At 40.5% G+C, this 26,642-nt stretch overlaps 1 protein-coding gene across 1 annotated transcript in view; it reads left to right on the forward strand.

Moving 5' to 3' along the window:
- LOC136881951 (kinesin-like protein KIF12) overlaps nucleotides 1-26,642 on the forward strand; it is a 385,645-nt gene that overhangs the window by 339,845 nt on the left and 19,158 nt on the right. Inside the window, exons 14-16 of the mRNA XM_067154417.2 lie at nucleotides 3,005-3,206; nucleotides 8,438-8,532; nucleotides 11,954-12,106. Coding sequence (XP_067010518.2) covers nucleotides 3,005-3,206; nucleotides 8,438-8,532; nucleotides 11,954-12,106 — 450 coding nt within the window. The remainder of the gene's footprint in view (nucleotides 1-3,004; nucleotides 3,207-8,437; nucleotides 8,533-11,953; nucleotides 12,107-26,642) is intronic.

Raw genomic sequence — 26,642 nt, forward strand, 5'->3', positions numbered from 1 at the left:
CTCTTTGCTGCATATTATATCATTAAGTAATAAAGCCTGTCAAATGATTTGTTTTATACTCGGTTCTGCAAAATTTGGCCTGAACAATACTGCTTTAATTATTTTGTACATATATCTTCAGTTCGCCAAACTCTAGATGTTTGGTGCCCTTATCAGTGAGATCATATTGATCAGATTCAGTCCATTTGGTGACTGTTCATCAGAATTCTTGGATTAAGAGCAGGTTATACTTACAAGAGTGTTCCTGAGTTTGAAGCAAATTCTGGCCTTTAACAGTTGTCTGATACAAGAATGGCTGCTGATCTGTCACTTTTATACTAATGGTTGGAGCAAAAGTTATTCTACTATTTTTTTTTTTTCTTGCAGAAATGTGAGCGGATCACAAACTGCTGTTTGTCACATGGAAGCTATGCAGGCATAGTGTGTATTCACAACAACAGATGGTTCTGTGCTTACTGGTAGTAGCACAGAGAGCACTGTGAAATCAGTTGTGTGGTGAGTGTCGTGCGAGATGGAAGTAACCCACGTTGAGCAGCATGCATACATCATGATAGCTGATTTCTGGGGAAGAAATGCAAAAGAATGTAACAGTGAATTGGTGGAAGCCCTTGGGAATAATACCCTCCCAGACTGTAGAGTAGCATGTTGGATAGGAGAGTTTCAGCAAGGATGTGTGGCAACCGGTGATCAGCAGCACTCGGGACGACCTGTCAGTGTGTGGACCGACGTGCCACATGTCGTCATTGAGCAGCTCCTGGAGGAAGACAGATGATGGATGCTACTGGAGTTGCAGAGGGCAGGTAGCATCAAGAAATGTACTATTCACAGGATATTGCGGACAGTCCTGCAAATGCGCAAAATCGCATCACTCTGGGTACTGCATGCACTGATGGAAGTTTAAGGGTGGATATGCGACATGTTCTGACCACTGAGCATGCTGGCAACAGGACGGCGACCACTTCCTGTCAGGAAAAATCACTGTTGACGAATTTTGGTCCAGGGTGTATAAACTGGAATTCAAACGTCAGTCCGCAAGGTGGCGATATGCCAGATGCTAGACTGTCAAAGCATGTTGCATATTGCATTCACCATTAAACTTCCGTCAGTGCATGCGGTAAAAACCACAATGTGATTTTGTGCATTTGCAGCTCTGTCCGCATTTTCCTGTGAATGGTGAATTTCTCTATGCCACTTGCCCTCTCTAACTCCAGTAGCGTCCAACATCTCTCTTCCTCCAGGAGCTGCTAAATGAAGACACGTGACAGGTCATCCTGAGCGTTGCTGATCACCGGTTGCCACACGTCCTTAGAAACTCTCCTATCCACCATGCTAGTGTACGGTATGGGAGGGCACTATTCCCAAGGGATTTGACCGTTTCACTGTGACATTCTCTCGCATTTCCCTCCCAGAGAACAACTATTTTGATGTATGCGCACTGCACAACATGGGTTACTTCCATCTCGCACGACGCTCATCACACAACTGATTTCACAGCGTTTTCTGTGCTACTACCAGAAATCACAGAGCTATCTACTGTTGTGAATACACACTATGCCTCCTTAGCTTCCACGCGACAAATAGCAGTTTGTGATCCGCTCACGTAACTGCAAGAAGAACTCCTCCATGGCATAATAAACTGTTCTGATTTCTAGTGGCAGATAATTATTCACGTCCCCGTAGTCACTCGTTCTTAGCACATCTTCAAAAGAAAACACCATGGCCGTAATTACCTATTTTATAGTCCTCTGCCAAGGTTTCTTCGTGAGGGGAATATGATTTGTTCCCATTGTGACATCTCCTACAAGGCATTTAGATATGCTGTATTGGCAATAACCACAGATAGAACTGAAATCAAATAACCATCTTTCCTATTTTCATTAAATACGAGGGATATTTTTTTAAACCTCCGATCAATCGTCAAATTAAAACCACAGTGAGAATCCGATGAAGCGTTATGCAGATGTGCTCCACAGTATCTCGAGTACGTCTGTCGACCGCATCAAAACACACTTGTGAGTTCTGAGCGCGTAGTGAGCACATAAACATGCCTACGACAATAGAGTCTCCCGCCAAGTGTGAAGTGCGTGCTGTCATTCAATTTCTTCAAGTTGAGGGGTGTAATGCTGCCAAAATTCATCAACGAATGAGTAATGTGTACGGTAGAACTTTCATGAGTGACAGTGAAGTGCGGCTATAGTGTAAGAACTTCGAAGCAGGACGTACAGACGTTCATGATGCAGGCAGTCAGGGAAGAAAGTGAGTGAAAACCGATGATCTTGTTCAGCGAATGGATCAGGCGATTCAAGAAAATTGTATTGCAACCCTCAGTATGAAGAAATAGAATGACAGCACGCATTTCACATTTGGCAGGAGAGACTATTGTCCTAGGCATGTTTATGTGCTCAGTGCGTGCTCAGAACTGACAAGTGCGACGTGATGTGGTCAATAGGCATACTAGAGACAATGCACAATGCTTCATCGGATTCTCACTGTGGTTTAAATTCCATGACCGATCGGAGGTTAAAAAAATAGCCCTGGTATCTATTTGTTTATTAAATATCTAAAATACATTGCTTTTATGCTACGTATATATACATTTAATATTTTTCCTATCTATCTATTTTTTTCTTCCTTGAAACTTAAGGTCATTTTTTCTGTTTTCAGTTTTCTGTGTGACAATAATTTTCAGGTAAATTTATTGCAAAAGGTTGTAGCATAGAAGGAGCTCAACCTTTTCCCTTATTGCGTACCTTAACAATTCCCTGAGGCTCACTGCTATCCCACCCACATTGTTGCTGCTTCACTGGTATTGTAACCTTCCACTGAATCCCTGCACTTTCAGCCTTCATTATCACAGTTGAAAGTTAGTATTATTGAGTTATCTGGTAACATATTGAAGGGGGGGAAAAAAAAAAAGAAAAAAAAATTAAATAGAGAACAATGCCTTGTTGCCAGTTCTACCGTCACCATTACAAGACTGTAGCTCGTTTCTGTATCATTACAGGGTGTGCTGTCGATCACCAATAATCCCAGCGAGACCTACTTACTCAGCAGAGATGCTTGGCATGTCCTTAAATGGCAATGATTTGGATATTGGAGCGTCCACCAATGTTTGGACGAACCCTCTTAACGGAAGCATTACCAGTATCATGAGTCATTCCACGAATCATTCCACCAGTAACACACTTCCTGGGCCAAAATTCAAGGTAAGTGTCTGCTTGAGTGAGTGAGTGAGTGAGTGAGTGTGTGAGTGAGTGAGTGTGTGAGTGAGTGTCTCCTCCATGGCAAAATGCAGAAGGAGGTTATTGGGGTGATAAAAAGGAGGAAAGTAAGCCAAGAAGAATGGTCCAGTATGCTATTCCTGTTTAACACATTGGCTGCTGGAGCAGTACATTGTACAGCTGAGTGAGTTTCTTGTGAGGCCATGAGGGTACAAAGTACCGCTGATAGTTGTTGTATGTCTTCCACTGCTGGGTGGGCGGACTGCTGAGCTGTTGATTTTGCCATTCTAGCATGTGGCAGTGGCCTTGTAGCACATTGTGGCGTGCTTGTTTCCCAAATTATAGTTGTTCTATATTTCAAATTCAATTTGGTAAAGCTTTTTTTTTTTTTTTTTTGTCTTAACCCTCTATTGGTAGGGGACGCAGATGAAGAATACATCCACGGTATTTTCTCCCTGTTGTTCGTGAAGAAATAGGCTTCATTTTTTATAACTAAACTCTCCGATAACTGGTCTAATAGCAATACCTCACAAAAGAAAGAAAGAAAGAAAGAAAGAAAGAAAGAAAGAAAGAAAGAAAGAAAGAAAGAGAAAGAGAGAGAGAGAAGGAGAGAGAGAGAGAGAGAGAGAGAGAGAGAGAGAGAGAGAGAGAGAGAGTGTGTGTGTCTCTTTCTCTCACACACACACACACACAACTACAAGTGCCTTGGGATCGAAGTGATAAGCACTAGTAAACAAACTGTAGCACCGTCTCTTCGCTACAATGAGTACTATCGAGCAATGCAAGCTTCTAGCACCACTAGATTGTATCGGTCTGGCCATATAGCCAAAACTGTATGGTGAACTTTTCTTTGGGGCCATGGCAGTACATCAGGGTTCTAGGAATTTTTATTGTATTTAGTGCGTATATTCGACACTTATTGAAATATCACTTGGAATATTGTTTTACTTCTGATTTATTATATGCACAGTAGAAAGAAAGCTTTGGCCACCGGGACATTCTTTGCCATGTGTCCTGACAGTCAACATGTTAATTACAGAGAATGGGCTTCGTGTTGCAAGTGAAACAGGTCTACTCAGTATTGACTCCTGCAGAAGCTACCACATGTTGTTGAACCTTACTTCTCACCCAGTCCAACTTAGACACTGTTACACGACGTGCACTCATTAGTCTGATCGGAGATTGCAGTACGAAAAGTTCTTGTGCACACTCACTATTCATACTTACATATATTATGAATTTTACTAACAAGGAGAGACCAGATCCTGCATCCAACCGATTTCAGTGAGCTTCAACATCCCTCTTGAGGAACACTCAACAGTAAAGCTATTTAAAATAGTATATGCTTGATCCACCTTGTCAATACACTTTTATCATTGAAAATTATTTATTCAAATATGTTTCAGGAACATAATACATTCCCTTCATCAGTGATTATTAAAGTTAAGTTTACCAATGCTCAACAGTAACTCGAGTAGAAGGGTTTAGGTCAATATGCTTTCGTTTTCGAAAAAATTGGGTCAAATGTCATGACGCAGGATCCGCTTTGGACCAAGTGGAGGTGACATAACACTAAAGGGTGAACAAAACATGTCAGGTCCGCAACCTAATAATTTCCAACAAATTGATGAATCCCCAATTCCAATGCAGTGCATATATACACAGAGCAGCTAAAAGTCATGGGAAGGGGTGTCCCATTAGAAAATGTGCAGTGTATGACCCTGAGTATTGCAGCTAGCTGTGGCATGGCTGAGCAGTCTGTCACACACACACACACACACACACACACACACACACACACACACACACACACACACACACCAGTGTCATGAAGTCACGAGTTAACTGACTTTGAACGTGGGATGATCGTCAACCCACGGCGCATGGGTTTACGGAGATTACACGCAAATTCGGGTTTCCGATCTCAACAGTGTCGAGACTGGATTTTCAATATCGCAGAGGGAATGTTACCGCTCACGTAAACCACCGCACGGAAAGACCACAGATGTTTAACAAACGGACATCATGTCACCTCCGCAGAACCACACTGGGTGCTCGACGGGCTACTGTGAGTCAAATCACCACCCAGTTGAATGTTGGGAGTCGGGAGCACATTTTTACCAGGACTGTAAGGAGACAACTCCACACATAGGCTTCACCAGTCGACGACCAACTCCTGTCCCTTCGCTGACACCACAACAGAGTTCAATGACGTGCATGGGGCCGTGAACTTTGGCAGTGGATCATGGAACAGTGACGGCGTGTTGTATGGTCTGATGAATCCCAGTTCCAGTTGTATCGAGCTGATGGGCGCGTGAGAGTGTGGCGTATGCCCCATAAAGCTATGGATCCTGCATATCAACAAGGTTGTGTCCAGGCGGGAGGTGGCTCGGTTCTGGTCTGGGCGGGGTTCTCGTGACTGCATGTCCGGCTGCAGGGAGCGCTGACAGGTGCACATTATGTGGACATTCTTTCAGACCATCTGCATTCCTTTCTGGCCCTAGAGTACCTTGATGGAGATGCACAGGACAATGTGCCATCTCACTGCTCTGTGGTGGCACGCAGGTGATTGGAGGAGCACTCCAGTGAAGTTACGACAATGGATTGGCCCTCAAATTCCCCCGATCTTAATCAAAGTGACCCAATGCTGGTGTACGCTCCCTGAACCGCACCAACTACACAAGATCAATTGTGGGTAGCAGTGCAATATACGAGGGTCAAGATGCCTCACCATATTGCTGATGTTTTAAGGGCTCACGGAGGAGTAACTTGTTATTAACATCACATTCAGTGTCTTTCCATTACTTTTGGCTACTCAGTGTACTTGGAGAGTTACACCGCAGCCAACTGGAGCAGTGGTCACCGTACTTCTCTGCGAGCCTCGATGACGTCAGTTCGAGTCTCATCGCAGCTATATTTTTTTTCCGAAGACGTTCACTGTGTGTGTTCCATGGGGTAGGATAGAAGAGCCAACATCATTGCTATTCATCCAAAAACACACTGCATTAATGCTGGATCCCACTATTCGTTTTGAAAGGGACATTAAGCAGGTGTCTGAGGTTGACACAGAAAAGAGAGAGATTTATAAACCATGCCTCCAATATGTAGGTGAATATTACAACATCCAAGTTGAACATTGGTCAGTTAAAGGATTGTTATTTAGTAGCAGGGGGAGATACTATAAAATACACCCGGAAACATTCTCAAAGGGTTAGGTATCCCCTGAAATACACTCAACAACGTCATAATAGGCATTATCAAAGACTCTACACCACCACCTTTATGTTTCATTATTGTGAATCTAGCCCGCTTTGTGTGATAATGCCTTATGAATCTGTTGTATTTTCCTTCCGTAAAGTATGAGTCCAAGCTGTTTTCTTGTTTGTGCATACGATTTTTTTTCCTAGTTGTAACATTACATCTACTAGTGTTTTTGTAAAATTCAGGATCCTTGAAGTCGGACACAGTACGTATGTTAATATTCTTGTGAAAATATATACACAGTTCAAAAAAAATTAGGGGAACATATTTTGTAATGTCCGGTATGTGAATGTTAATTTGGTAGATAGGGTTCCATTGGTCGTACACATACCTTGAGACCTTAGCTACTCAGAATATGTCAAATCGAAGTTATGCTCCATCTGTAAGCGTAGCCATGCATTAAACTGTCAGGTGACTCCTCAAAACAAAGTGAATAGTGGTGCGCCAGTGTGTCATTGTGGGGTACACTGACTAATGCGGTCATTTGAGCACGATGTACGTAAACATTTTAACGAGGTTCAAGTCGCAAGGGCTGTCACTTTGATCCAGGAAGGATGGGCTTTTCATTGTGTTGCTGTGGATCTCAATCTCTCCCCGTCAGTTATCCAACGCTTGTGAAATCACTACAATGAGACAGGCCAGTTCACAAGGAGGGTCGGACAAGGTTGTGGACGCATGATAACCCCACAGAATGTCCTATTGCATTGCGGCGCCGTTCAGCAACTGCCAGAGAACTGCGACATGACCTCAGGAGGGTCATTGGAGTCATGGTGTCTGACCAGAAAGTAACGAAGAGGTTAAGAGAAGTGTCCTTACGACCCAGATGTCCTGTTCGAGTGCTCCGTTTAACGCAGCAACATCGCGCAGCTCGCCTTCTGTTTGCCCGTACCTACGTCAACTGGCAACTTTACCAATGGAGAACTGTGTTGTTCACAGACGAGTCCATATTTCCCCTGACAGAGTGTGATGGACGTCAATGTGTATGAAGACACTGTGGTGAGCAGTCCATGCCAAACATTGTCTAGGAAGGCGACCTATTCGGACAGGGTTCTGTGGTAGTGCGGGGTGGCTTCAGTATTGATGGCCGTATGGATCTTGTCATCATGTGTGGTAATCTTACCGCTGTGGCGTACATTGAGCAGATACTGCTACGGCATGTGTTGGTTGCTGCATACGGTGTTGGCCCTGAATTTGTACTCGTGCACGACAATGCCAGGACTCATGTAGCGCGCATCACCAGAGCTGTCTCATGAGAACTGGATATTCAAGAGATGGAATGGCCAGGAGTGAGTCCCAACCTTAATCCCATCAAGCATGTGTGGGATAGGCTTGACAGAAGTGTTCGTGGTGTCCTGTTCCACCACAAACTCCTAAAGACCTTGAACAGGCTCTCATTGAAGAATAGGACCTGATACCGCAACGTGACCTCTGTCGACTTATATGGAGCATGCCACGTATGTGCCAAGCTGTGATAAATGCTCATGGAGGACATAAACCATACTGAAGCTCTCAAACTGTGATAAAAATCCACCCTGGAGGACTGTTATCACTTTGTTTTCGCCCCTATTAGGACATTTCCATTTGTGCTCTGAAAATGAATGCGAATCTATTGATGTTCTTTTGTATACTTCAACGGTAAAGAATAAAGGTTTAGTTGGTAATATACCTAGGTGTGAGGTATTATTTTGTGCAGCATGGCATACATTCAAAAACATGTTCCCCTAATTTTTTTGAACTGTGCATATTCAGGAGATGCTAGGTTCAAGCTCCACCACCAGCAGCCCTAGAGAGGTGTTTACATGGTTTCCCATTTTGCTTCAGACAATTGCCAGGGTTGTGCTACCCTTCCAATCCAAGCCTCCTTCTATCCCATATTTGGAAAATATCTGAAGTGAATTTAATTTCAGACAGATGCAAGAAAATATAATTATATACTTCAAATTTGTTTGTTACAGAATGAAATTTTGGAAGGAAGAAAATCTGCCAAACCACCTCATAGATTACCTGATTCAATTCAAAAAGAAATGGACAGAAGAGGAATAGGCACAAGGTAAGACAATAGTGGTGGCTGTAAGTTTCTTAGGAAACTCCTGGTTATTTACTGTAGAAGTGGAGAACATGTACAAAATATATAGAAACATGGATGTTCTACTTCAATGAAAATTTACTTTCTCCGTACACATTGTTCCAGTGGTAACTTCCACCCTTTTTTTGTTGAACCAATATAGAAGTGAGGCATACATTTGTTTGTTTGTTTGTTTGTTTGTTTGTTTGTTTGTTTGTTTGTTTGTTTGTTTGTTTGTTTGTTTGTTTGCAAGAGGTAGCCTCTTCCTTTTATACACAATCGTAAGTTCAATACTGTCGGTGACATATGTGTTCTATCCAAACACTAAAAGCATTTTAAAAAAGTGTTCTTTCCATGTACTCATTGTTGAGGAACGTAAGTCTACGTTAAAACAATATGCTGTGTTTTTTATACTCTAGAAAAATGTTCTTGTATTAATGTGGTCAGTAGTAAATATTATAAAAGTCACTCACTTCATTGACGAAGCCTTTACTGCCCATTTTTCACACTGGAAAGCTGCACTGGTAACTCTCAACACAATTTCAGAAATGCACCTCTTGCAGTGCTGATTTGGTTTTGATTTCTACATTCAGATCCCATTCTTGCACAGCCACGATGCTATTTAATGGAAATGCAATTACCATGAATTTAATGTTAACATTGATGTTTTCACGGCCCGTAATTGTGGATGTGATATAGGCATTTTGGCTTGTGCCATGTCAAGAAAACAAGGTGAATTTTTTTACGTTTTGCAGAGAACTTTGCTCTGCATCTTCAGAAGAAAATCTCAGCTGTTTACAAGGAAGACTTCTACAATAACGAAAATTTGGCAGAGCAGAGCAATATCAAATAGTACAAAGATTAAACTAATTGGTTCACTTGTGTTCTCTGTCTTCCTTTATGGTTCCGAGACCTGGACCCTCGAGGCAAGAGATAAGTACCGTATCGACGCCTTTCAGATGTGGTGTTGGAGAAGGATGCTCCGTGTACCTTGGATGGAAAAAAAGAACTAATGCATCTATTATTCATGAACTGAATATCTCCGAATGTCTCTCTTCTCGCATCATAAGGAGAATCGTCCAATTCTTCGGGCATATTGTAAGACGGGATAGTGAAAATCTGGTGAAGTGTGTCATGGAAGGCAAAGTTGTCGGCAGACGACCACAAGGAAGGATATCGAACAGATGATTGATCAAGTTCTGCATACCACCGGTCTGGCTCTCCACCAGGTTTTAAGAGAAGCTGAACATCGTCAAAGTTGGCGCCGCTTAATTAAGAATATTGTGTGAAGTCAAATGGGGTCACGACTCATGATGATGATCGTTGGTACCGCTCATTCATCACCAGATGGCTCACTGTTTTCATTCCAAGCAGGAACTGATGACACCATCTAAGCTCCAATTAAGATGTCCCTCTTGCACAGTGTGTGCATGAGAAGTAACAAAAAGGTCATCAAATGAATCAGGGACGAATGTAGTAGAAGAAATAAATAGAAGGTAATAAAAATATGCAACAAAAGACTCCCAGGATAGAATGGAACAGAGGTGAATAATGGAAAGAAACTGTGTGGGGAAAAGACAGAGGATAATAATGCGAGGCGTTCGATGACATTTATTGATATTGAGAAAGCTTATGACAGTGTGCCCCCAGACAGTTGGTATGGGATACATTAAGGAAAAAACAAGTTAACAAGGTGGAAGTGCGAATGATAAACACTATGTACAAAAATTGTGTTAGTATTGTGAAGACTAGTATAGGTAAAACAAAATGGTTTTAAGTTGAAACTGGTCTCCGACAGGGAAGTATACTATGCCCCATACTATTCATAGTCATGGAAGAAATTCATAAGAACATTAAACAGAGATTGGGAAGACAGGCAACAAAAGCCATGTTGTCTGCAGATGATATAGAGATATGGAGTGAGGATGAAAGTGAAGCGCAAAAACAAGTAGACGTTTGGAATCAAGAGATAAAAAAATTTGCGTTGAAAGTAAGCACAGAGAAAAGTAAAACAATAGTGATGACAAGGGGAAGGAAGGAAGGAAGGAAGGAAGGAAGGAAGGAAGGAAGGAAGGAAGGAAGGAAGGAAGGAAGAGGAAATGTAAAACTGAATGATAAATTCTGGAAGTGGTTAAAAGTTTCAAGTACTCGGGAAGTGTGATCACAGAAGATGGAAAGATAACTGAGGAAATTGGGAAAAGAATACAACAAGCAAACGGCTTCTACCAGAGTGTTAGGGGTATTTTGTGGAACCAAGATGTCGCGAAGAAATGTAAGAAAGTATTATATTCAATCTATTATGAACTCATACTAACTTATGCAGCTGGATCGTGGACTACAACAAAACAAGAGGAGAGTAAAATACAGGCAGCGGAGATGAAATTCCTAAGAAGTATTGAGGGCAGAAAGGATAGAATTAGAAATGAAGAGATAAGGAAAAGGACAGGAATCTTGAAACTTCAAGACAGGATAGAAACACAAAGCTAAAGTGGTATGGGCATATGATGAGAATGGGAGAAGAGAGAGTGCCAAAAATAGTTTTTTTCAGAGAAGTTAACAGGAAAGAGACCACGAGAAGATCCCGAAAGAGGTGGACAGATTCAGTGTGGGAGTGCATAGAGAAGAGGGAAGGAAAACCAGAAGATGTACTTAAAAAAAGGAGAGGAGTGGTGGAGAGACAGGCAGGGATGGAGGTCCTTGATTCATAACCCCACCCGGGAAGCTAGAAACAAGAAATGAAGATGATAATTGCGGGAGGAGGGGATTTGGAAAACACCAAAACGAAATAACAATAGTGAAAGGACAGGGAAATCCTTAATGGCTGGCAACCACATATTTCTTCTAAAGATATGAAGTAAAGTTCTCTGCAAAACGTAAATAATTTTACCTTGTTTTCTTGACATGGGTTAAGCCCAAAAGCCTATATCATGTCTACAATGAATTTAGTATTCTGATGTTTTATTTTAAAGCCGAACACCTTGCTTATTTCGTTGATGCTGTTCAAAAAGGAACTGAAAATCTCCTAAATTGTCAGCCAGTATTCTAGTTGACCTTCATCAACTTCATCAAGGGCTATTTGAAAAATGGTTTTAAGGTGTAAGTTGCAGATGATTGGGGCCGTGTTTTGGTGGCCATATTTTGCCACTCTCTCATGTCTGACTTGCGGCTTACTTAGACTTCCTGAAGTACACACCCTCTCCTGGTAACTGTACGAGATCTATAGCTGAATTTGCTGCTGATTATCACTCTGTATTACTGTAATAAAGTGACCTATTAGGGCAAAAATTGTACTGAATGTTCTAATTAATATTTTAGTCCAGCAATATATTTGTGGCTTTGAATAGTCCAAGCTATGGTAGAGGACTTAAAACAGAAATGTGATATTAGATTTTTGATGTTCTTTCAGTATGACCAACATTGCAGATTCGTTTAGAGAACGTAGCCATCGCCGCCATAATTCTTGGGATAACAACAAGCCAGGAAGTACGTCAGGTGGATCAGCTGACAGTACTAGATCTAGTCAAAACAGCAGTCATGGAATGCCAAAAGATATTGTATCGTGAGTATCTTAGCACTGATATGTAACTTATAAGAAACAAATCAAAATCAGGAACTTGATGGGAGTATAGGAGATCAGTGTAAATGGTTATATGCCTCTGTCTAAGATTGTACAAGCTATCACATAACAAAGCACTTGGAACACTAAATGGATTTTGTTTCAAAAGTTAAAGGGAAGTTATGTCTACTACCATAAGTATTTCACCAATTCTGCTAGATAACTTGTGGGATATTTGTAACCGAATTCTTTATAGGCCAGTACCAGCATTCAAATTTGCCCCTAAAACAGTTAAAGAAATGATCCCTATAAATACAAGTAATTGCTGAAAGAAGGAGTTTTGGGAGAATTTTATCTGTAAAGATTCCTCTTAAATGTAAAATTCTTAAAACAGTTTTTACACTATAGCAATCTATGTACTAAAAGTTTAAAATCCTTAAAAATAAATCCTGTGAAGTTTGTATATGATATACCAAAGAGTTAATACTATCATCATCATCATCATTTTCATTTCCCCTTGTCCAGGTCTTGCCATGTCGGGGTGTTGATGGTAATTCTCCACAGTTGCCTCTCCTTTCACCACTCCTCTTCTGTAATTGTATTTCATCCAGTCTTCTTTTACTATACTGTTCTTGACAGTGTCTATCCACCTTGCTCTAGGCCAGGGCCTCTCAAACGCCCGAAATCTTACGCGTGCAAACCGAGGTGCAGAGGTTCTGTGCACCATACATCGTCCCAACTCGGCTCAGTTCCGACCAGAGTTTTGTCTCGGGGCGACTCGGCTAAGCTCAGCTCTGCTCTGCTCAGATGGTGGAGCGCTGTACAGCAAGTGAGGAAGGGGAGATGGGGTTGAACGAGTGAGACAGGCATAGGGAAGGGGAGAGAGAGTGGGGGGTCTGCACTCTGGTCAACCTAGCAAAGTAACTTTTTACACCTTGCAGCGTACAATGCACCAGTGCATGCACCCTGAGAGGTCTTGCTCTAGGCCTCCCTCTTGTCCTCTTTCTCTCAATCTTAGCCTCCAATACTTGTTTTGGTATCCTTCCATCCTCCATCCTCGTAACATGTCCAAACCATCCCACTTATTCTTATCCTATCACTCAGTTTTTCTACCCCTATTTCTCTTCTGACCTAAACATTTCTTACTCTGTCTCTCCTTGTCTTCCCTACCATACTCCTCAGGAACTTCATTGCACCGGCCTGAATTTTACTCTCTCTGTTGCTTAAGTGCGGCCAGTATCCAGTATTCAGGAGATAGTGGGTTCAAACACCACTGTCGGCAGCCCTGAAGATGGTTTTCTGTGGTTTCCCATTTTCACACCAGGCAAATGCTGGGGCTGTACCTGAATTAAGGCCACAGCCACTTCCTTCCCATTCCTAACTCTTTCCTGCCATCGTCGCCATAAGATCTATCTGTGTTAGTGTGACCTAAAGCAACTTGCAAAAAAAAATTTACTCTCATCTCTTGGTATGAATGTCCAAGTCTCTGATGCTTACGTTCATATAGGGGTATAGTACATCTTGTATATTATCTCTTCATATTTCATAGGAACTTCCCTGTTCCACACCAAATTCTTTACATTATGGTAGAACGTATTTCCTGCTTGTTTATAGGCCAGTACAAGCATTCAAATTTCCCCTAAAACAGTTAAAGAAAAGATCCCTCTAAACACAAATAATTGCTGAAAGAAGGAGTTTTGGGAGAATTTTATCTGTAAAGATTCCTCTTAAATGTAAAATTCTTTAAAAACAAATTTTACACTATAGAAATCTAGGTACTAAAAGTTTAAAATCCTTAAAAATAAATCTTGTGAAGTTTGTGCTGATCTCCTTATTCAACCTTGCATCTTGCATCATTTCACTTCCCAAATATTTGAAGTATTCAACAAACTTAAGGTTTTACACTCATGTTCATAAAAAACAAAACACCTTGAAAGACTAGAGGTAGGAAGTTTGTATTCACAGGACATGTTCATTAGTATGTTCTGCAGAAACGATTAGCATTTCTGTCGCCTACATTCAGCATGTGCCCTGTTGCCTAGTGGGCACTGCATCCTACATGGGTACTGATAACTCGTTCCATGCATGATGGCATCCGGGAGTGTAGCCATCCATGCTGCATTCACCTGGTTCCACAGTTCATCTTTGGCGGTTGGCGTTGGGTCACAGTGCCACATCCGTCGTTTCACCATATCCCACGCATTTTGGATTAGCGACAATTTCAGTGATCGCGAAGGCCAGGGCAACAGTCTGACATCCTGTGACAACAAGAAGGCATGTGTTTGTGCAGGAACACCTGATTGTGCATTGTCCGCTAAAATATGGCGTCTGGGGTATTGTGCAGAAAGGGTATGGCTACAGGTCGCAGGATGTCATTCACGTCGGTCAAACTGTTCAGTGTCCTGGACACACACCAACTATGATTTGTGGTTGTACCCAATAGCATCCAACACCCTAAGGCCTTGAGTTGGTGCTGTATGTTTTGTGCGAAAGCAGTGAATGTGATGCCTCTCCCCTTGTCTGCGGCGAACCAAAATGTGGCCATCATTTTCAAATAAAGAGAACCTGGATTTGTCCGAAAATGCTATCTGCTGTCATTCCTGTCCCCAGTGACGTCGTTCCATACACCATTGCAGTCTAGCATGTTCATGCACATGAGTCAAAGGTACGCGGAGAAGTGGACAATGCGACGGTAACCCAGATCGTAATACACGGCGACGGACTGTCGCTTCTGATAGTGTACGATGTGTTCCACTGTTGCGCCAGAGCCGAGGATGATACAGATCTGTCCTGCAATGCCATCCGGATGAGATGTTGATCTTCTCAGGGGGGGGGGGGGGGGCGTCCTGGGTTTCACGACCAGACCCATCTCGTTGTGATCTACGGCCTTCTATGAACCATTCTGTACATACCCGTTGCACTGTCAACACACTTCATCCGACATGAGCAGGAATTTCCCAGATGGATGCATCATGTTCTCTCATGCTAATAATGCGCCCTCTTTCAAACTCACTCACCGGGCAAGTTGGCCGTGCGCGTAGAGGCGCGCGGCTGTGAGCTTGCATCCGGAAGATAGTAGGTTCGAATCCCACTATCGGCAGCCCTGAAGATGGTTTTCCGTGGTTTCCCATTTTCACACCAGGCAAATGCTGGGGCTGTACCTTAATTAAGGCCACGGCCGCTTCCTTCCAACTCATAGGCCTTTCCTATCCCATCGTTGCCATAAGACCTATCTGTGTCGGTGCGACGTAAAGCCCCTAGCAAAAAAAAAAAACCCTCACTCATTTGACGATACGGTTCTCACATGTGTCTGTGAGGCATCCTGCACGTCTGCTCAAGTCAAACTGATCCATTTCCTTTGGTTTATAGCAACAACAAGAGCCGCAGGCACATTTTACCAGTCGGTGGTGTTGCGCCGAGATATCGATGTGGACCTTGAACCTGATGGCCGACATGGTTCAAATACTAATGATTTATTCAAAACATACTAATATACATGTCCTGTAATTATGAACTTCCTATCTCTAATCTTTGAAGGTGTTCTGGTTTTTACGAATATAAGTGTACTTATGATAATACAGGCTTAGCACAATGAAATTTACCGTATTTATGCGAATAATACCCGTGTATCTTTTTTTTTTAATGAGGCACGAAATGGGGGTGCGGGTTTTATTTGCGTCAAGGTTGTCAAGTTTTCAATGTACAGTTACGCTTTGTGTAACCACAGATGAAAGAAAACTGACCCCATTTGTCATATTTTAACAGAAAACAATTTGGACTTTCAATTTAAAACTGCATTTATATATTTTTAAATAGTATTTTACAGAGTAATTTAAATTCAAAATTTCTCCTGTCACGATACAATGCATCTTCCGGAATGTGCAGGGGTAGCTTTCTGCACTTTCTTTCATTTCGGTTTGTTGACAATATATTTCATAGTTGCTAAGTTTGAGTGAAATCATAATTCTTTTGTATTCAACGTCTTAAGGAATGCCAGAACATCACATAACAGGCAGTGTGCGGAGAAGCAGAATCTGCGAACACTGCCTATGCTGACAGTTGGCGAAAAAGCGTGGCTCATAATTATAGCCTAATCAATTCATACGCAACAAACAATACTGCCAATGGCAATGAAACTGGGTAGTTTTTTTATGCCTAGCCAAAACGGACGTTTTTAAAGGAGATGGGGTCACTGTGCTGTGTTGCAATGCAGATGGAAGTGAAAGACATCCTCCCCACGTCATACGAAAGCTCGATAAGCCACAATGTTTTAAGGGCGTTGGGTATTTTTCGTGCAAGTACAAGGCATCTAAAAATGGAAACAGTAGGTAATCCAAACAATACAGCACTTGCACAGGGGAGCCAGCATAATTTGTTCTCGTCTTTGAATCATGTTTCTTTTTCCTTTTGTTGCATGAGGTTATGTTTGCCACTGAGTTATCCAGTTACATTATTTGAATATTGTAAATGCAACTTGTTGGATACTTCATGGAAATATTTCTTTTCCATGGCATTCGAAAGGTTTAAACTGTGAATCAATGTTAGTTGAACGCAGTAACGCATCTTGAATATTTTGTGACGTGGCAAGGGTTGGCATACCTGAAGCACGAGTTGGCAGTTAATTTGAAATCATGTCATTCGAAGTCAGATTTCGAATTAGCGAGGTTTTACTGTATCGCAAAACTAACATCAGTGTTCGCCAGTGTGTCTGCTTCAAGTGCTTACATTTCAAAAAAAAAAAAAAAAAAAAAAAAAAAAAAAATTATCCATCAATGGTTGTGTTAATGTACGGGGTAAAAAGAGACCGCGTGTTAAGTGTTTTAGACGTGAAGTGTTTCAAATTTTTAAGTAATTTAGAAGAGGATTCTAGTGATGCAAGAAACAACGAATCTCCCGATGTACAGGGAATCAAGCCTATTGCAAGCTCAGATTAATGAAATACCTAGGCCTACTTGCTAATTTTCATGCAAAATATATTTTATAGTAGTGATGATGTATTTTTATCATCTCAAATATGTTCAGGCAAAGCAGCAATATCCGTAAATTTACACGTTCACATTTGCGTTAAAGACCACGTGGACCTCGCGGAGTGATAGGAAATGTTTGTTTATGCCTACTTTTCTCTTTTGATGAAAGGAATTTTAGTTCATTTCATTTTTTCCAAAATGATCCTTCCTAAAATTAGGGTGCGGGGATTATTTGGTGGCAGGGATTATTCGCGTAAATGCAGTATTTTATGTAAATAAACCAATTGTGATAAATTAATATGCACACACATAGATCTGAATCAAGTCTAACCACCCTTGAAAAAAAAAAAAAAAAGAAGGAAACTCTTAATGCAGAGAAGGGGAGAGTTCTGGGCATGGTATGTTTCGTCACCAGTTAGTATCATGACTGAAAACCATGTGAGCATGTAAGGTAAAGTGCTAGTAGCAGGGGTATGAACATGAGCACCAATGCAGTGTACTTTCGCAGTCTTGGTTGAGGGGCTATTGTATACCTTTACCTAGTCCTTCAGATGAAAGATGATGCATTTGTGAGAATGGCTTTCAATAAGTTGTATTTATATGAAATAGAATTGAATTGAAAATGTTAGACACATTTCAGAACTAAAATAATTTCAGTTAAGGTTCAGTCACAGCATTTGACTGATGTGAAAATGGGGACATTAGAAAAAACATCTTAAGGGTTTCCGATGGTGGGCTTTAGACCCACATCTCCCAAGTGCAAGCTTACAGCAACGTGGCCTGTACTGCACAACCAATAAGAACCCCTGTACTAACCACTAGACTTTCAACAACTAAACAGGTCCCAATCCCAGTGTTGTATCATATGGACAGTTTATTTCCCACCGAGCTCGATAGCTGCAGTCGCTTAAGTGCGGCCGGTATCCAGTATTCGGGAGATAGTAGGTTCGAACCCCACTGTCGGTAGCCCTGAAAAGGGTTTTCCGTGGTTTCCCATTTTCACACCAGGAAAATGCTGGGGCTGTACCTTAATTCATGCCACGGCCGCTTCCCTCCCAATCCTAGCCCTTCCCTGTCCCATCGTCACCATAAGACCTATCTGTGTCGGTGCGACGTAAAGCAACTGGCAAAAAAAAAAAAAAATTATTTCCTTAGTGGTGTAAATCCAAAAGTGTCCATTTTGGACTAATGCTACAAATCAGTTCTTTAAGGGGTTCTTTATATATACAGTATATACATTTTTTTTTTTTTTTTGCTAGTTGCTTTATGTCGCACCGACACAGATAGGTCTTATGGCGACGATGGGACAGGGAAGGGCTAGGAGTGGGAAGGAAGCGGCCGTGGCGTTCATTAAGGTACAGCCCCAGCATTTGCCTGGTGTGAAAATGGGAAACCACGGAAAATCATCTTCAGGGCTGCCAACAGTGGGGTTCGAACTCACTATCTCCCCAATACTGGATACTGGCTGCACCTAAGCAAATGCAGCTATCGAGCTTGGTCAGCCCTATTGTAAACATTTTCCAGACTAGTTTAATTTTGCCTACCCTGTATCAGTTGCTGGATATTTTAATATTGCCAGTGTAACCCGACCACTTCCTCATCCGACCAAAGGTCTGGTCCCAAGTAGGCTGGTTAAGATGGCATCCGCTGTGATATGACTTGTTTAATAACAAATTTCTTTTACATTTGAACAGCAAGAGGCACACTCCTCAGCTTCGTCGGATGGCAACGGCTCCCAATGCTGAGACTGCAACTGTGCCCGATCGCAATCCATACAGAAGAGCGTCTTCATTATCCAATAATGTTATCCTCAATGATATAGCAACATCTGTTGCTGGAAACAGAAATAGTATTGACCTCTCCGATTCACTCAATTTCAATGATTCTGACAGACATTTTAGCGAATTATCAGAGCAAGGATTCTCGGAAAGCAACAGTTCCTTACCAGACGATCATTCCATTCGTTCTGCCGATTCTCATAAAAGCATCAAGGAACATTTCAACAGGGAGGAGATTGAATCTCGTAGCAGAAGAAGATTGCAGAGCGTGAATTCAGACTCGGAACTGCTCCCTCTCCGAAACGGTCCTTACCCGGACCATGATTACGCTGACTCTTCTCCAGGAAGTCTTCGAAGCAGTCCTGTTTCCAATACAGATACCACAGTTATCCTTGGTACTTACAGGAAGTCCTTGCAAGGCACTCCTCTGCCTGATATCGAACCTGCTCAACGTCGCAGCTCTTCTTCCAGCACAATTCATGGCAGTAAGGAGAATGTATTTGGAAGTCTAGTGTCACTCAGAGATGAAGATAAGGCCACACAATCACCTCACCAGTCAAAACTGTAATGCCTCTTTGTACCACTGTGGTACCACTTCAAAAAATGGAATTGATTAGTTTGTAGGCTCTCACATCTGATCTTTTGTGTGCAATTAGTTGAAACTTCTCCTTAAAATGTAGGCCTACTCTTCTTTATTATTCATGTTCATGACATTTACCAGCTCAATTGGAGTTGTTTTAGCATTGTAAGAAATCTTCTTTCCTATCCTATCACTAGCTTATTATTGGTAGTAGAGAAAGTCCTGAACATTTTGAATGGTTTATCTCAATGATTTACAGATGAAGGACCACAACCCTTCAGGGTGTCCAGCTTGAATGTATAATAAAATAAAAATTAATATCTTGAGAATTACAAGAGATAATTATTGTCAGTTTAGATCTACAAGTAGAGAAACTCAAAATGATTTCGTACATAGCTCAGAGATCTCAATATGCACACTGTTAGTGACACAACAGACATCAAATCTGTATTCCACCTCTCGCATGACACATAGTGTTGTGTAGCATTGCAGATGTAACATTTGTGACAGCTATCTGAACGCTGCATTTAAATGCGAAGACTGCATTTAGTGTGTGAATATTTAATTATGTAAGCATTCCAAAACACAGCTGGCCTGCGAGATGAGCGTCCCATCTGCTTACCTTCTTTGAAGGTCAGGCAGCTCAGATGGCTGCGCAGCACAGCACAGCATGCATTTCACTAGCTGTCTGTTTCTCTTGTACAATGCCATTTTCGGTATATAAAAAAATAACATTTTGAGATTCTCGACTTGTAGAAACAAGTTATAAAATTTCATATTCATGGTCCATATTGATTGTTATCTGACTTCAAAGGGGAGGGAATTAATTCTTCCTTTTCAAATAAGTCCACGTTATCAATATAACGTGTAATTACAAGAAATATAAATACATATTAAAATGAACAAAACAGGACATGTTTTACACTCATTTCAGGCATCCCTGTTTGAAAAAGTTTAATATCACTAAAATGCATTACTTAGGTTGAGTTTCTTAAAATTCTTTAGAAATATTTGATGAAACTTATTTTCACTCTTGCTAAAGATCATCAGTCCAAATCAATAAAAGTTAAGGTAAGACATGAATTATAGACAAAATTTATGAAGCAAGCATGTGTTGTTGAAATTCAGTGCAAGCCAAGTAAAGATTTGGATGTTAAACACTCGTCACAATTGTATGTCTTGTGTATGTTCTCAGTTTTCTCCCAAATTTGAAGAATGCACTTCACAGAAGACTGGGTGCAACACTTAAAATACTAGCACTTGGAAGAGCTTCTGTAGCATAGCCTATTTATTTCCTGTAAAAGAGGTTTGCGAGATTTAACAACTTTTTGTAGAGGAGACCACGAATTTACTAAATTTAGGGTGGTCTGAGACATCAGTATCAGAAAGCCCAGGGGAAGCTAAGTCATTTTTTACTTCATTAAGCCACATGCTACCAATCTTGTAGCTTTTGATGAGTGAGAAGATCCTATTTGTAAGCCTGCCATTGTCCATTCTCAGACTATGCCCGTAAAACTAAAGTCACCTATGGTACATGCTAGTGATAGCTGTTTCCAACCGTTGGTACAGTTCAGAGCCATTTTATAATCGGATTTGTATTCAAGTGCATATTTTGTTTGCCAATATGTAGACCTCAAAAACCGACAAGGAAGTGCATTTGAAGGTGAAATTGGATGAATTATTAAGTTTCTCTTCTTCTTCTTTTTCTACTGCTTTTCTCACAGCTTGTGTAGTCACGGGTGCGAACTGTATCGCACATGTAGATTTGGCCCTGTTTTACAGACAGGTGCTCTTCCTGACGCCAACCCAGTCCCCGAGCCAGAAGAATTAATCAAAGGCAATTAAAATCCCCGACCTGGCCAGGAATCGAACCTGGGACAGATTTATACCAGAAAACTTGTAGAAGGTTGTTGTAGTGTACTGCAAAGCAAATTATGGACAGGAAATGTAGGATGTGCGGTGTAAAATGAAAGACGAATATGTACTTAAGTGTGTTTCTTCACATTGCTCATCTTGTGGAATGAAGTTCTCAGCACAAAAGAGTGAAGGGCTGGTAAAGACGCGAAACAAGAACTGAGTGTATAATGGCATGACCTTAGGAGGGGAGCAGTAGAAAAGAGCTGAAAGCTTTAAATACCTGGGAAGAGTAATTGAAGAAAATGGAGGAAACAGGATGGAAATCACTGAAAGAAGAAGGTGTGCAAATGGATTCTTTAAGAGTGTGGGGGGATTGATATGGAACAGGGATGTACCACAGAGATGTAAAGGAATTATATACAAGACTTATTTTGTGCCAATTTTGACATATGGATCAAAAATGTGGGTGATGAAGGAGAGGGATAAAAGTAGAATACAGGCAGCTGGAAATAAAGTTTCAAAGGTGTTGAGTAGGTTTAACAAGAATGGACAGATTAAGAAATGAGAGAATTTGGGAGATGGTAAATGAGATATCCCTACAGGAAAAGATAGAGAAATCAAGGCTGCAGTGGTATGGACATGTTAAGAGAATGGGAGAAGAAAGGATACCAAGAAAGATGTTAGTACTGTAATGGAGTTGAAGAGAAGGAAACCTAGAGGAAGACCAAAGGACAGATGGCTGAAAGGTGTAAAGAAGAACATCGAGGCATGAGGAGAGAACTGGACGCCAATAAGAGAAGAAAAGTGGTGGGTGGACAGAAAACGATGGAGAGGCAGACCCAGCCTGTGGTTGGAAACTGCTCTAGGTGATGATGATGACGATGGACATGGATTTCATATACTGCCAGTAATTGGTGATTTATCATGTGTATTGGTTAATACACTGTGTTTTATCTAGAAGACATGTGCATACATTTTAACAGTGAATACTGATAGAGTGAGATAGACTGATAGGTCTCGCAAACTATGCACTAGAGGAACAGCCGCAGCTCTAAGGAGAGTGTGATATTTTCAGTTGTTTATTCATGATCATAATTTTATGTATTGGTATGGGTGAACCGTGCGAGTCTAGTAAAGAAATCTTACTTTTGCATTTCATAAAAGTGATTAATAGCATGAAAATAAATGCTTACGTAAGGTGCGTCCACACCAAGATATTTTCATTAACTTTGTTAATAAACACTGTTAATGAACAATGTTCATGAAAATTTTTGGATGTTAATAAACAAAATAGCGTGTTCATTAACTTTTCGAACTTGTTGATAAACGAAATTTCTTCAACTTTTGTGAATGAAACTTTTCCTGTTTTCATTAATATTTCGGTTCGCACAAGAACAAGGACGCAATTAGAGCATGCAAATTTGCAGCATGGAATACAATGATTTCTTATTTCTTCTAAAAATTGACTATCAAATCACAAGCGAAAATTCTAATATACAGTACCTTTAATTCTGTATGATATACTTTTAGCTGTGTTCTAATGTAGTTTCATTTCCAGCTTTGCTCCTCATTGAATAACCTAACCTCCCATAATTGCTTGTATATCATCGAAATACTATCCTAACTAGGTAGGTTAACTCTCTTGGTGCCAGGCGGTAGTGCGAGCATCCACCCTTTAAATTGCCAGAGCCGATCTGGTCGGCCGTTAACAATCCAGTCGGAAGTTGCCAGAGCCGATTACATCGGCCGGCTTAAAATTCTGTGATATACGTAATTTTGAGGCAACCTATAGTGAAGTGCATACTTTTGTTACAACCTGTAGTAAAGGGGCTACACGTCATTGTGTGCCTGGCCTTGCTTTGGCAGTTCTAAGAGGGTGTTATACCTTTCACAAGAGTCGTTTCCTGTGTTTACAAATACCGCTAACCGGTCAGTAAGAGATTGCTCCTTGCAGTGAGTGGTTTTGTGACAGGAAAATGGAATGTTATTCACGTGATAATTTTTCAGCAGGTATTGATGACAATAAATTAATGCAGTATTTAGAACAGTGCGAAGTTAACGCTGATGATTTATCGGATAGCGATAGGGAATTTAGTTCAGAGAGTAGCGACGAAATTATACCGGACACGTCCGCGGAATCACCGCAGCTAAAGGAGAGACGTTTAATTGTGTCTAACAGCACTAAAGCTGCTCTGAATATGGTGGTAGATGAAACTAGTGATAACGAATATGATGATGATGATGATGTCTCTGGAGAACATTTTGTGGAAATTTGTCCCAATGAACCCGACAACATTCCTCAACCTCCTGTCTCCTTCAAGAAAGTTCTTGGACCTAAACATGCCCTACCGTCTGATTCTCCGCCCATATCACACTTCTATTTACTTTTCACTTTCTGCTAAACCTTATAGTCACATATAGTCCTCTATCATTACCTAAATGCCGGACTCCGCGGGCGAAGTGTAGCGTGCCTGCCTCTCACCCGGAGCTCATGGGTTCGATTCCCGCACAGGTCAAGAATTTTCGCCTGGTCCTGAGGGTTGGTACGAGGTTCACTCAATCTAAGTGACCCTAAGTGATTGCAATTGAGGAGATATCTGAGGGTAGGGGACCCCGCTCTGGAAAACCAAGAATAATTACTGAGAGGATCTGTCTCACTGACCATGATTCACCTCGTAAAGTGCAGGTACCGAACTGAGCAGCGGTCGCTTAGTAGTTCAAAGCAAATCACGGCTTTAGTGCCATACATTTCTTAATTTCGTAAATTCTGTTGTATTGTAAAATTATTTTTCTAATATATACTACAACAGAAAACGAGAAACTACTTTTTCTGAAAACAAAAAACTATAATATCAACTACTATTTTTTACTTATTTAATAATTCAGAATTATTTTAATACTGTGTTGTCCACACGTAGAAAATTTGTTGTCAGTATTTGCCAAACATCGATACATACACGCGAATTTTATCGGTGAGTAAAATTGTCTTGTTTTTATTAGTGACATATGTTTGAATTTTTATTTTTTACGTTTTTATTTTTCTCGTTCAAATTAGTTATTCTATAGAATTGTATTTAGAAATACATTATACATAATTACGTATATTCTTTTGTATCGTAAATTATTTTTTCAAAGTAGATATTGAGAGAGAAAGTGCGAAAATATTTTTCTCTTCCTAAAAATAAACGTTTTCGACAACTATAAATCAACAATAAAACGTTTTTGACTCTTTATATCACTCCAAACCAGTTTCTTATTCTGCGTAGTCGATATGTAGAAAATTTCATGCCGGTATTTGCTATACACCGGTAGATATACGCGAATTTTAAAATACATGTATTTCCACTGAAAACGGCCTGGCACTTTACAGTAGTAGAGTGGAGGCGGAGCTCTAGCCTCTTCCAGCTGATGGGGAGCGGCCGACTAGATCGGCTCTTGGCTCCAAGAGGGTTAAATGAAGATTTTCTTTATTTCGTACCTTTACCAATTCCTTGATATTCTTGTATAAAGCTTCAAACTCCTTAGACGCAATAACTGAAATTGTTTGTTTTGATTCTCTAAACAAATAAGTATAAAAGTGAAATGTCACCAGTTGCTAGGAATCTTAAAGTTATAGCCTATCTATAAAAAATAATAGCCTGTCGGTAGTGGAGCCGGCTTTCTGATAATCTGTGTCATTATTTCTTAAAATATTGTACAAAAACTATTTTAATCCTCCAAGTCAAATTAAACTAAAAACTAAGCTAACAGTATACACTAGACAGATAACCAGTTGATCCACACCGAAGGACAACAAAAGCATTGAAACAGAAAGACTTCCAGCTCAAGATTGTTTTACCGATCAACATTTCACAGTTTTTTTAAAAACTTTCATCATGCTTTCTAAAAAACTTTTTACCTAACACATAATTTTGTGCGTCTCCTATGTTTTTAATACATCATGTATGTCTTACTAGGGGGCTGCCTGACCGAGGCAGTAAAGGCGTGCAGGAACTCGTAAAATTTAAGAAACGCGATTTCCACTTCTGCAGGTGCATATGGCCCTGAGGTTCACTCAGCCTACACCAAAAATGAGTACCATGTTAAATCCTGGGGGCAAAGGTGGCCGGGCGTAGAGCTAACCACTCTACCCCATCACGTGCGGAGGTTAACAATGGTGGAAGCCTTTACCTTTCACTCCTCCAAGGGCCTTCATGGCCTGTATGGAGGTGATTTTTTTTTATATGTCTTACTGAGGATGAACCAATGCCAGGTCGAAACATGTCTATTTATGTGTGAACTTTCGTCTTAATTGGACAGGAAAAAAAATAGTATTGACTAGGAAAATTTAAATAGTTTTTGTATAATTTTGTAAGAAGTTCAACCGTCAATATGGATTGAACAATGAGATTCATAGTCTGTAATGTATCATTACTTGCAATTTGAGACCTAATTACTGTCAACAAGGACTGAAAGTCATGTGGGGGCATTCTCAACAAAATTTTGAAAGCCTGCTGCATCATGAATTAAAAGTTCTGGGCCGGGCTGAGTGGCTCAGACGGTTAAGGCGCTGGCCTTCTGACCACAACTTGGCAGGTTCAATCCTGGCTCAGTCCGGTGGTATTTGAAGGTGCTCAAATATGTCAGCCTCGTGTCGGTAGATTTACTGGCACGTAAAAGAACTCCTGCAGGACTAAATTCCGGCACCTTGGCGTCTCTGAAAACCGTAAAAGAGTAGTTAATGGGACGTAAAACAAATAACATTATTATTATTATTGTTGTTATTATTATTATTATTATTATTATTATTATTATTATTATTATTATTATTATTATTATTATTATTATTATTATTATTATTATTATTATTATTATTATTATTATTATTATTAAAAGTTCTGACATAAGTTTTCTTACAAAACAATGTTAGTTCGTGTATTGTAATAAGTGTTCTTTCCAAACTTAATTCTATTCACCTTTCCAGTACTTTTCTTTGCCACACATCCCGTCTGCACCTTTCTCTAATTGTACCTTACTCACTAAAATAATGAAAGCTGCAGCTGTAAGTATTTTCTTCTTCCTGACCCTACCAATTGTAACCTCACAAACAGCTATTTTGGTGTGGACACAATGTTGAAGAAGTTTTTTAACAAAAGTTTATTAACATGTTGAAAAAGGTTTTCATTAACATTGTTTATTAACTTTGGTGTGGAGTAACTATTAAGCGCATATTTCATCACCTTTTGCAGCATAGTTCCATGCTTGTATTGGAGGTTTGTACAGCATATAAATCCAATATCTGATAATTGTCCACTTACTGTAGTCATTGTCATCCATAGAGTCGACTAGCATTCAAACTCAACAGATTTTTTTATTTA

This window comes from Anabrus simplex, chromosome 10 (genome assembly GCF_040414725.1).
Source record: "Anabrus simplex isolate iqAnaSimp1 chromosome 10, ASM4041472v1, whole genome shotgun sequence".
Taxonomy (NCBI): Eukaryota; Metazoa; Arthropoda; class Insecta; order Orthoptera; family Tettigoniidae; genus Anabrus; species Anabrus simplex.